Source organism: Oncorhynchus keta, chromosome 1, assembly GCF_023373465.1.
Source record: "Oncorhynchus keta strain PuntledgeMale-10-30-2019 chromosome 1, Oket_V2, whole genome shotgun sequence".
NCBI lineage: Eukaryota > Metazoa > Chordata > Actinopteri > Salmoniformes > Salmonidae > Oncorhynchus > Oncorhynchus keta.
The window spans coordinates 27,038,689-27,051,336 of record NC_068421.1 but is presented as its reverse complement, the minus strand read 5'-3'; the positions used below and the strand labels follow the sequence as shown (position 1 = coordinate 27,051,336).

At 43.3% G+C, this 12,648-nt stretch overlaps 1 protein-coding gene across 12 annotated transcripts in view; it reads right to left on the bottom strand.

Annotated features, from left to right (window-relative positions):
* Nucleotides 1-12,648, bottom strand: part of LOC118360651 (neural cell adhesion molecule 1) — a 113,574-nt gene that overhangs the window by 4,948 nt on the left and 95,978 nt on the right. For 6 of the 12 annotated variants that reach the window (XM_052519997.1, XM_052519999.1, XM_035740217.2 and 3 more), the window contains 6 exons: nt 12,110-12,238; nt 11,479-11,493; nt 9,579-9,703; nt 8,514-8,694; nt 1,251-1,443; nt 810-926 (listed from right to left, as the gene is read on the bottom strand). In XM_052519997.1, the coding sequence (XP_052375957.1) occupies nt 810-926; nt 1,251-1,443; nt 8,514-8,694; nt 9,579-9,703; nt 11,479-11,493; nt 12,110-12,238 (760 nt within the window). Of the gene's footprint in view, nt 1-805; nt 927-1,250; nt 1,444-1,781; nt 2,919-8,513; nt 8,695-9,578; nt 9,704-11,478; nt 11,494-12,109; nt 12,239-12,648 lie in introns of those variants that run through there. The other 6 variants (XM_035740387.2, XM_035740890.2, XM_052520005.1 and 3 more) reach the window with 4 other exon arrangements.

Genomic DNA, 12,648 nt, shown 5'->3' with positions numbered 1-12,648 from the left:
TGAGAAAAAACTATTGTGGCAGCAAAGAAATAAACACCCCTCCCCAAAACAAACACACAAGAAACTACAACACACACAAGGGTTTTTCACACCGCATGTTGTTAGACCAGGGCTATCCTTAATGCTGGGTTAAAACTAGTTTACGGTTAGCTAACCCTCCTTTCACGCAAGCATTTGTTAACCCTGGGCTAAGTGCAGTGTGAATGTGACTACAGAGAAATTTCAATAAAAAGTATAAAAGCATGAGCACACGACGGTGCAATCTGCTTATAGGAATCACAGACATATGTATAAACTAACTGCTTATAGGAATCACAGACATATGTATAAACTAACTGCTTATAGGAATCACAGACATATGTATAAACTAACTGCTTATAGGAATCACAGACATATGTATAAACTAACTGCTTATAGGAATCACAGACATATGTATAAACTAACTGCTTATAGGAATCACAGACATATGTATAAACTAACTGCTTATAGGAATCACAGACATATGTATAAACTAACTGCTTATAGGAATCACAGACATATGTATAAACTAACTGCTTATAGGAATCACAGACATATGTATAAACTAACTGCTTATAGGAATCACAGACATATGTATAAACTAACTGCTTATGCTCAAAAAGTCATCAACATTCCATTAATTACAATGTACTCAAAACTGTGTAGGAATATTGGGATTCTTACAAGAGGAATGTACTGTGCTTTAGCCCAACGACGTTATCTGTGTGTGTGTGTGTGTATGTCTGTGCGCACCCACATGTGTGTGTGTCTGTATGTCAAGGTATACTCACTCTGGCTCTGTAAGGGGTGTGGTCTCACTGGGTTCCGTGGGTCCTCCTGCGTTGTGATTGGCTGTGCACTCATCCTCTGTCCTCACCTCCACTATCGGTTCTTTGGACTCATCCTTTCTGTGGACACAGATGATTCTGATTGTTACATAGGCACCACGGCAACAGACACCAGGACCTCAGTAACACAGAACTACAGCATAATGAGGATGATTAAATGCTTGAACCAGACATTCTCAGACGAAGGTCACCACATACCCAAAGCTTAGCAAATGAGAACTGTGAAATTGCATCTAAATTGCAAGTATGCAGAGACTCCTTTTTCAGTCTGTGTCAGTGTCACAAATGGCACCTTATTCCCTATGGGCCCTGGTCCAAAGAAGTACACTAGATAGAGAACAGGGTGCCATTTGGGACGCACATATTGAGACAGTAGACACTCACATGAATGCAGCCTTGCCCTGTTCTAGGTTGTGTCCCTTGGCTCCGCTGCCTGGCTTGCAACACAGACACATGATGAGGCCACACTTGTTGGTGAAGTAGCAGGTGACGTCCACAGCCAGGAGCAGCAGGACGAAGGCCAAGATGAGGATCCCTGCCATGATGCCCATGGAGAGGGCAGACTCCCCGTCTATATCTACAGTACAGACACAGCATGACTCACTAGGAACATACAGCACCACAGTTAGACAGCTGAATGCATGTGGACATACTGTTAGAATATGGAACCATCTGTTTTCTACATAATGGATTCATAAAACACAGACAACTCACCTGTCATGCACATTGACATAGTGAGAAGAGATGTTTTGTAGACGTTAACTTCATACTGGTACCTTGATGTGCTCAAATTGGGAGATCAATGTCTCCCTGACAAGGCTCAAACAAACATCACACGTGACTTGTACCTTGTCTTTGGAACAGTAAAGGCATATATCTAAATCACCTGCCCTCTAATAAATGCAAACCCATTAATATGTATTAAATCAACTTTATTTGATATTAGTCATAACCAAAAACACCTGAAGAAAATGCATAATGTGCTTCAAGAGATATTTTGTAAACAACCATGTATGTGTGGCTAGCTAGTGACTACTGTACCACACACAATACATGATCTCTAGCATTATCTGTCCAGTTCCCATTCAAAAGAGAGCACCCTGAATATCTGCTCCTCGGGACTTCTGATTCACTTACCAAAAAGAGTATTAACAATTCAGTATTGACTTCAGGGTCTATTTGTAATGCAGTTGTGAAACAAAATAATCACAACTTAATAGTATAAAAGAATGTATTGCTAGTTTTTAAATGACATTTGTAGTTCTTCAGGAATCAATAACACACAATTGACTGCTGCAGTTCCCAACTGTATCCATAATGCTTATATGTATGTCGATGTGTGTCATAATACAACAGTATTAATATTAGCATATTATAATTTGGTACTTTGTTAATTAATTGTCCATGTAAAAATGAATGTTATTACAAATCTTTACAGTACATACAATATAGTAAGTGGAAAAATAATACACATCCTTTACGTAAACTGTCTGGTACTCACCACCATTCACTCAGTACTCTACCACACTATTCACAATAACCCTAGTGTTCATTAATGTCAACTGGAGCTCCATTCACTTCTTTAGTTCAGAGTGCTGCTACTAGCTGTGCTATGTTGCTGAGCGGAGTGGTACAGCACTGACCTGTAGGATACTAGCCTAGTCTGATACTAGCCTAGTCCTATATATGTTTGTGCTGTATAGCTAACTCCTTACTATGGTTGTTGTCTACGACCATAGGAATTAGCTATACTGCACAAACGGATCTGGAACCAAGCTAAACTGATACCAGTGCCTTTGGTTCAGTTCAGTCAATCAGGCTGCTCTATTCTGTAGTTACTCCCCACCCACTGAGAGACATGTGTCTGTCTCGGCATCCATCCACAGAGACAACCAGCCATGGCAGAGAAAGGACAGCTTTCTTTCCTCTATGTGTGTGAGAGAGAGAGACCAGCATAGCCTCATATAACTAGCTATGAGAGCAGCAACACAGCTACTATGGACATGACGAGGGAGATCAGAGTGTATGTCACAGACGAACAGCCTTGGGTTGCTGCTCAAACCAAAATGTTGTCAAAACCAACGGAAAGATGAGACACACAGATTCAGAAAAGAGTAATACATAATGAGGAATGTGTTCATGTAGTGACGTCCACCAGGGTCCAAAACCAGGCAAGAGTGCAGAGACATAGGGAGAGAGATAGAGAGGGGGGGCAGAGACATAGGGAGAGAGATAGAGGGGGGGCAGAGACATAGGGAGAGAGATGGAGAGAGGGGGAAGGGGCAGAGACATAGGCAGAGAGATAGAGAGGGAGGGGCAGAGACATAGGGGAGAGATAGAGAGGGGGGCAGAGACATAGGGAGAGAGATAGAGAGAGGGGGAAGGGGCAGAGACATAGGGAGAGAGATAGAGAGGGGGGCAGAGACATAGGGAGAGAGATAGAGAGGGGGGGGCAGAGACATAGGGAGAGAGATAGAGAGGGGGAAGGGGCAGAGACAGGGAGAGAGATAGAGAGAGGGGGAAGGGGCAGAGACAGGGAGAGAGATAGAGAGGGGGGGGGCAGATACATAGGGAGAGAGATAGAGAGAGGGGGGAAGGGGCAGAGACATAGGGAGAGAGATAGAGAGAGGGGGGGAAGGGGCAGAGACATAGGGAGAGAGATAGAGAGGGGGGAAGGGGCAGAGACATAGGGAGAGAGATAGAGAGGGGGGAAGGGGCAGAGACATAGGGAGAGAGATAGAGAGGGGGGAAGGGGCAGAGACATAGGGATAGAGATAGAGAGGGGGAAGGGGTTTAGAGACATAGGGCGAGAGATAGAGAGGTGGGAAGGGGCAGAGACATGAAGAGAGGGAAACAGAGTGGAAATGGACAGAAGGGTGGGAAAATGGGAAGAGAGGGAGGAGAGGAGAGAGAAGAGAAAATATGTCAAGTTTGTAAACAAAACTGAATAGAGAACAAAAGAAAAGTTTAAAAAGTAGTTTTAAACTGACAAGGAGTTAAATCTAGAATCCGCAAATAATAACAATGCCGTCACCCCTTCTGTTTTGGTAAAAAGGGGGCCTAGAGAGGGATGGGCCTATGGAGGGCTGGGCCTAGAGAAATTGAACCACTCTCATATTCATAGACAGCCCTATGGATGCATCCATTTTTATTGACCATCCATTTCATCAAAATGATAGTTTAACCATGTTTTAAGGGTATACAGTGTTTGTTTACGTTGTTTACAAACAGAGTAAAAAAAGCTTCTATTTTGGTTTCTGATGGGGTACGACTGTTAAACTAAGCTCATGAGGCATTTATAAGTTATATTTTTCAAGAATCAATTGGTATATATCATTAATTTATAAGTCAAAACATTTATGTAGCAATTGAGGATTCTAGCTTTGAAAAGCAAGTTAAAGCAAAAGCACAGCATGTGAGAGAGGACTACGCCACAAACCATGAGTAAGAACTGGGGGTTGAACGGTTGTGAATGGGACGCGTGTTTATCTGGGAGGTGGGTTAGAAGGGAAAGAACAAACAGGAGAAGTGAGGAGGAGGGATAAGTCCTGCTATGTTTCAGTAAAGCACTCTGCATCGCCTGAGGCCTGGTAGAGGTTTGTTGCAGCCTAGCTGTGTAGTGTTGCAACACAGGTGTCTGTGGGTGTCAGTAAAAGCAGTCAGTTTCAGCTAGCTAAGACCTGCTATGGTACAGGAACGCTGCTGTACCAGTTAAGGCCAAACTATATAGAAACAGACTGCATCCACACACACGGACAAAGACCATCCATCTACATACTGTACCCATCACTGTAGTAGGATAGACCATCCATCTACATACTGTACCCATCACTGTAGCAGGATAGACTGTCCATCTATATACTGTACCCATCACTGTAGTAGGATAGACCATCCATCTACATACTGTACCCATCACTGTAGTAGGATAGACCATCCATCTACATACTGTACCCATCACTGTAGTAGGATAGACCATCCATCTACATACTGTACCCATCACTGTAGCAGGATAGACTGTCCATCTATATACTGTACCCATCACTGTAGTAGGATAGACCATCCATCTACATACTGTACCCATCACTGTAGTAGGATAGACCATCCATCTACATACTGTACCCATCACTGTAGTAGGATAGACCATCCATCTACATACTGTACCCATCACTGTAGTAGGATAGACCATCCATCTACATACTGTACCCATCACTGTAGCAGGATAGACTGTCCATCTATATACTGTACCCATCACTGTAGTAGGATAGACCATCCATCTACATACTGTACCCATCACTGTAGTAGGATAGACCATCCATCTACATACTGTACCCATCACTGTAGTAGGATAGACCATCCATCTACATACTGTACCCTTCACTGTAGTAGGATAGACCATCCATCTACATACTGTACCCATCACTGTAGTAGGATAGACCATCCATCTACATACTGTACCCATCACTGTAGTAGGATAGACCATCCATCTACATACTGTACCCATCACTGTAGTAGGATAGACCATCCATCTACATACTGTACCCATCACTGTAGTAGGATAGACCATCCATCTACATACTGTACCCATCACTGTAGTAGGATAGACCATCCATCTACATACTGTACCCATCACTGTAGTAGGATAGACCATCCATCTACATACTGTACCCATCACTGTAGTAGGATAGACCATCCATCTACATACTGTACCCTTCACTGTAGTAGGATAGACCATCCATCTACATACTGTACCCATCACTGTAGTAGGATAGACCATCCATCTACATACTGTACCCTTCACTGTAGTAGGATAGACCATCCATCTACATACTGTACCCATCACTGTAGTAGGATAGACCATCCATCTACATACTGTACCCATCACTGTAGTAGGATAGACCATCCATCTACATACTGTACCCATCACTGTAGTAGGATAGACCATCCATCTACATACTGTACCCATCACTGTAGTAGGATAGACCATCCATCTACATACTGTACCCATCACTGTAGTAGGATAGACCATCCATCTACATACTGTACCCTTCACTGTAGTAGGATAGACCATCCATCTACATACTGTACCCATCACTGTAGTAGGATAGACCATCCATCTACATACTGTACCCATCACTGTAGTAGGATAGACCATCCATCTACATACTGTACCCATCACTGTAGTAGGATAGACCATCCATCTACATACTGTACCCATCACTGTAGTAGGATAGACCATCCATCTACATACTGTACCCATGGCTGTAGTAGGATAGACCAACCATCTACATACTGTACCCATCACTGTAGTAGGAGAGACCATCCATCTACATACTTTACCCATCACTGTAGCAGGATAGACTGTCCATCTATATACTGTACCCATCACTGTAGTAGGATAGACCATCCATCTACATACTGTACCCATCACTGTTGTAGGATAGACCACCCATCTACATACTGTACCCATCACTGTAGTAGGAGAGACCATCCATCTACAAACTGTACCCATCACTGTAGTAGGATAGACTGTCCATCTACATACTGTACCCATCACTGTAGTAGGAGAGACCATCCATCTACATACTGTACCCTTCACTGTAGTAGGATAGACCATCCATCTACATACTGTACCCATCACTGTAGTAGGATAGACCATCCATCTACATACTGTACCCATCACTGTAGTAGGATAGACCATCCATCTACATACTGTACCCATCACTGTAGTAGGAGAGACCATCCATCTACATACTGTACCCATCACTGTAGTAGGATAGACCATCCATCTACATACTGTACCCATCACTGTAGTAGGATAGACCATCCATCTACATACTGTACCCATCACTGTAGCAGGATAGCCTTTGTCCACAGCGGAGTCAGCCTGTTGTAACACTGAGATAGCAAACTCATAGTGTCACTCACAGCTTCGGTGTAGAAGTTTAATTCTAACAGATTCAAAATTGGAAAACAATTGTGCGATGTCTGTCATCATCACAAAAAACTTACTGTAAAAAACAAACTCTGGGCATGTTCAAAAATAAGTGTTCGTTTGGGTGGTCCTCGCAGACAATACCCTCTTCACATACCCTCTCAGACAGACAATACCCCCTTCACATACCCTCTCAGACAGACAACACCCTCTTCACATACCCTCTCAGACAGACAATACCCTCTTCACATACCCTCTCAGACAGACAATACCCTCTTCACATACCCTCTCAGACAGACAATACCCCTTCACATACCCTCTCAGACAGACAACACCCTCTTCACATACCCTCTCAGACAGACAACACCCTCTTCACATACCCTCTCAGACAGACAATACCCCCTTCACATACCCTCTCAGACAGACAATACCCTCTTCACATACCCTCTCAGACAGACAATACCCTCTTCACATACCCTCTCAGATAGACAACACCCTCTTCACATACCCTCTCAGACAGACAATACCCCTTCACATACCCTCTCAGACAGACAACACCCTCTTCACATACCCTCTCAGACAGACAATACCCTCTTCACATACCCTCTCAGACAGACAATACCCCCTTCACATACCCTCTCAGACAGACAACACCCTCTTCACATACCCTCTCAGACAGACAATACCCTCTTCACATACCCTCTCAGACAGACAACACCCTCTTCACATACCCTCTCAGACAGACAATACCCTCTTCACATACCCTCTCAGACAGACAATACCCTCTTCACATACCCTCTCAGACAGACAACACCCTCTTCACATACCCTCTCAGACAGACAATACCCCTTCACATACCCTCTCAGACAGACAACACCCTCTTCACATACCCTCTCAAGACAGACAATACCCTCTTCACATACCCTCTCAGACAGACAATACCCTCTTCACATACCCTCTCAGACAGACAACACCCTCTTCACATACCCTCTCAGACAGACAATACCCCTTCACATACCCTCTCAGACAGACAACACCCTCTTCACATACCCTCTCAGACAGACAATACCCTCTTCACATACCCTCTCAGACAGACAATACCCCCTTCACATACCCTCTCAGACAGACAACACCCTCTTCACATACCCTCTCAGACAGACAATACCCTCTTCACATACCCTCTCAGACAGACAACACCCTCTTCACATACCCTCTCAGACAGACAATACCCTCTTCACATACCCTCTCAGACAGACAATACCCTCTTCACATACCCTCTCAGACAGACAACACCCTCTTCACATACCCTCTCAGACAGACAATACCCCTTCACATACCCTCTCAGACAGACAACACCCTCTTCACATACCCTCTCAGACAGACAATACCCTCTTCACATACCCTCTCAAGACAGACAACAACCTCTTCCAATACCTTCTCAGACAGACAGTGGAGAGTTCTAGTTAGAAGGAGTGAATATGCTGCAGAGTGAACACCCACGAACAGCTCTGACCAACAGCTGGCTTGTTCTTCTATTTTCTTAATTTTGCCTATTGAAAACATCTAGACGTCAAATTCCTATTAAGTGTACTGTCAGATTTATGTGGTTGTGAGAAACAAAAAGGCTCCTGTTTGGGACATGTTTGAGTTTGCTGTCTCAGCTGTGCGTGGCAGTGCCAGTGTGAGTGCCTGATGCCTGGTGCATGGTGGGGTACCTGGGATGGCAGCGGGTTCTGGAGAGGTTCTGATGGTCAGGGTTCCAGGTTGGGACTTCCCCTGCTGGTTCTCTGCCACCACAAACACATCGTACTCCGTGTTCCACTCCAGTCCGCTCAGAACCACATACTCACTGCCACTGGGCAGCCGGATCTCTGGCTTCCAGTCGGCCTGATGCTTCTAAAGGACACACAAAATAGGCCAAGGTCAACTTAATGATCCACTGGTTTATAGCGAACTAGGTATTGTGAGTACTCACTGGTTTATAGTGGACTAGGTAGTAGCAGTACTCACTGGTTTATAGCGGACTAGGTAGTGTGAATACTCACTGGTTTGTAGCGGACTAGGTAGTAGCAGTACTCACTGGTTTATAGCGGACTAGGTAGTAGCAGTACTCACTGGTTTATAGCGGACTAGGTAGTAGCAGTACTCACTGGTTTATAGCGGACTAGGTAGTAGCAGTACTCACTGGTTTATAGCGGACTAGGTAGTGTGAATACTCACTGGTTTGTAGCGGACTAGGTAGTAGCAGTACTCACTGGTTTATAGCGGACTTGGTAGTGTGAATACTCACTGGTTTATAGCGGACTCGGTAGTAGCAGTACTCACTGGTTTATAGCAGACTAGGTAGTGTGAATACTCACTGGTTTATAGCGGACTAGGTAGTGTGTATACTCACTGGTTTATAGAGGACTAGGGAGTAGCAGTACTCGCTGGTTTATAGCGGACTAGGTAGTGTGTATACTCACTGGTTTATAGAGGACTAGGGAGTAGCAGTACTCACTGGTTTATAGCAGACTAGGTAGTGTGAATACTCACTGGTTTATAGCGGACTAGGTAGTGTGTATACTCACTGGTTTATAGAGGACTAGGGAGTAGCAGTACTCGCTGGTTTATAGCGGACTAGGGAGTAGCAGTACTCACTGGTTTATAGCGGACTAGGTAGTGTGAATACTCACTGGTTTATAGAGGACTAGGTAGTGTGAATACTCACTGGTTTATAGCGGACTAGGTAGTGTGAATACTCACTGGTTTATAGCGGACTAGGTAGTGTGAATACTCACTGGTTTATAGCGGACTAGGTAGTGTGTGATGGGTGAGCCTCCATCGTCCTGCTTGAGCCAGTTGACTTTGAGGGAGTTGCCTTTTGTTTGGAGTGTTCCCTCCAGCTTAGGCGGTTCAGGTTCACCTAAACAAACACATCGGAGATATCAAGGTTAGTTAGTGAGCTGAAGCAGTCATTCAGAAGATGTAGAATGTGTTACGGCTGGTCAGCAGCTGCTGTGAAACCTTTCACCGGCTTCTCCTAAACCTGTTTCAAAGATGTGGAGAAAGCAGTTAATATTCTGTATGCTAGTGTTCTCCAGATGGCACCATTCCTCCATACTGTTGTGCTAGAGGCACTTGTCTGCCTCTCCAACTAAAAGCCCTCATGAACAAGCTGTTAGACTACTGTGGAGTGCTAAAATGAAAGTAGTATTTAAACAGCAATTACACATGATTGGATCGGACCCAGCCACTAGAGGGGGGTGTTTGGGCACAGTAAACTACTTGAGACAAATGACAGTTAGCACAAAAAAGTTATTACAATGCGATAAATCAGTGAAATTGTTAGAATAAATCCCAAGTTATATTAGATCAGCCAGGGAAGGAACACTTCCTTGCTAAAGGACTGTAAGAGTTCCAGGGAGCTCCGGTCAGTCCAGAGAAGGTGACTGGCTACATATGATGGGTTAACAAGACGGAAAATACATGGAAATAAATGGGAAATGTTTGAATTTGTACATTTAGTATTTATGTTATGAATGACTCTCCAGTAAAATTAAGATTCTTCTTGTGAAAATTGGGACTGAAAAGTTACCTTCTGCGGAGTTGACGACATCATCAGCACCATGCAAGCCACATGATGACAGTCACATGAAACGCACGCGTGTGATTGGTTGAAAGGAAAGTGGAAACATGAAAGATATAAAAATAGACAATGTAAACATGGACAGGAAAAACACAGTTATAAAGACTTGAAGACAAAATTTAACAAAACAGAAACTGAAGAGTAACACAAAACAACAGTGAACTTTTGACAACACTGAATAGACAAGCAGGGACAAATGACAGGCTTTCCTCTGAGAGAAACTATGACCTGCTACTGCAGCTTATGTTCTAGATTTATATAAATAAAATACATTTCAAAATATGGTACTAAATGGAAAAGGCTACATCCCAAACCATCCTTCTCCTGAAAGACAAAATGATTGACAACAGAGGAAACGCCGAAGACATACTGGAAATACTGACAGAAAACAGCAGCATTGAAAAAGGACAGAAATACAGACGTATTCCTAATACTACTTAGTATTGCCAATACTGATGGACACTGTTGTATCAGTTGTACATGTACAACCAACACATGACATAACAGTAAATGACATCAGTAAATGACCATAGCTTCTTACTGTAGGTACTGTTCAGTAAGAAGAGCAGCAGGTAATAGGGGGTGTTCTAGGCTATTTGTCTTGGTATAACAGTGTTTAAGTCACATGCTAACTACTCCTAATAACTATCTACTCCCCAATAAACACATAACAAACCTGAGTCCTCAGTGAAAAAATGAAAAATGCCATCTAAGAAATCATATAAAATAAGAGATATCAGGCAAAAACAAAGACTTTACACATAGCTAGTAATTCTGTACAAATCTGTTATCTGCAATATAATATTCCTGCCGATGAAAGGTATTCAACTATTTAGGATAGATTGATAAGAGAACAGAAAGGAAAATAAACATAAAGAAATATTTCATGACTGCCAAATCTCAACGGAAAAGATGCGGAAGGCAGAGCGACCATAAGCCACAGTAAATCTAATGACTGTATACATAGAACACTGGAGCAAGACTGTTTTGTAAACAAGTTCAAAGTTCAAACTAATATTCAGAGTGAGTGTGTATAATGATGAGGCACTTACTTGCGTAAGAATAACCTGAGCGGTCCAACAGAAAAACAGACGAGAAAAATGAATGAACAAAAAACTACACAACAAGAGTATGACACAAGAGAAAAACGAAAGAAATGAAACGAGCCAGGCTTTGTGATAGCAGCATCAAACAGCAAATGATAATCAGAATGTCCTCGGATACCAAACTATCAGTTCAACTCCACACATGCATAACATTCCTGAGTTAGTAAGGGGCAGACATTCCACTTCCAGTCACACGACAAATCAAATCAAATCAAATTTGCAACCAGCAGGGGGCACTCAATGGTAAAGAGCGAGAGAGCAGGAGAGAGTGAGGGAGAGAGTGAAAACAAGGGTTGTCATCATCCTAGCAGTGAGAATTCAAGCCAATTGTGCAGCACAAGCCTTGTCGTAGATTTTCAAGCACAGCATAGGGCAAATATGTCTGATCTAAAGGTTCTAAGCCAGTGCTGACCAATATGTCTATGGTGGAGCTGGCAAACAGGCTGTACAAACATGGATGTATGTATTGATTCATTCTAATGGGAGGTGCAATGGGTGGTGGCAAGGTGAGGTAAAAGGGGTGTTGTGGAAGTGAGAAAAGAGGTGTGAAGTGTGTGTGTGTGTGTGTGTGACTTACGGACAGGCTCTGTCTTGAAGACCACAACGGGGCTAGTTTCACCCTCTCCCTTGCCATTGATGGCTGACATCTTCACCTCATAGTTGGTCTCAGGCTTCAGGCCTGTGATGGTTATTTCACTCAGAGCTCCTGAGGATACAATTGAGAAGTACAAATACTGACACATCCACAACAGACTCTGCATTCAGACAGAAATTGTCAGAGACGCCAGTCACCCAAGTCATAGACTGTTTTCTCTGCTACTGCACGGCAAACGGTTCCTGGAGTGCCAAGTCTAGAACCAAAAGGCTCCTTAACAGCCTCTACCTCCAAGCCATAAGACTACTGAACAATTATTCAAATGTCTACCGGACTATTTACATTGATCCCCTCCATTTGTTTTGTACACTGCTGCTACTCGCTGTTTATTATCTATTCATAGTCACTTCACCCCTACCAACATATACAAATTACCTCGACTAACCTGTACCCCCGCACATTGACTCGGTATCAGTACACCCCTGTATTTAGCCTCGTTATTGTTGTTTTATTGTGTTACT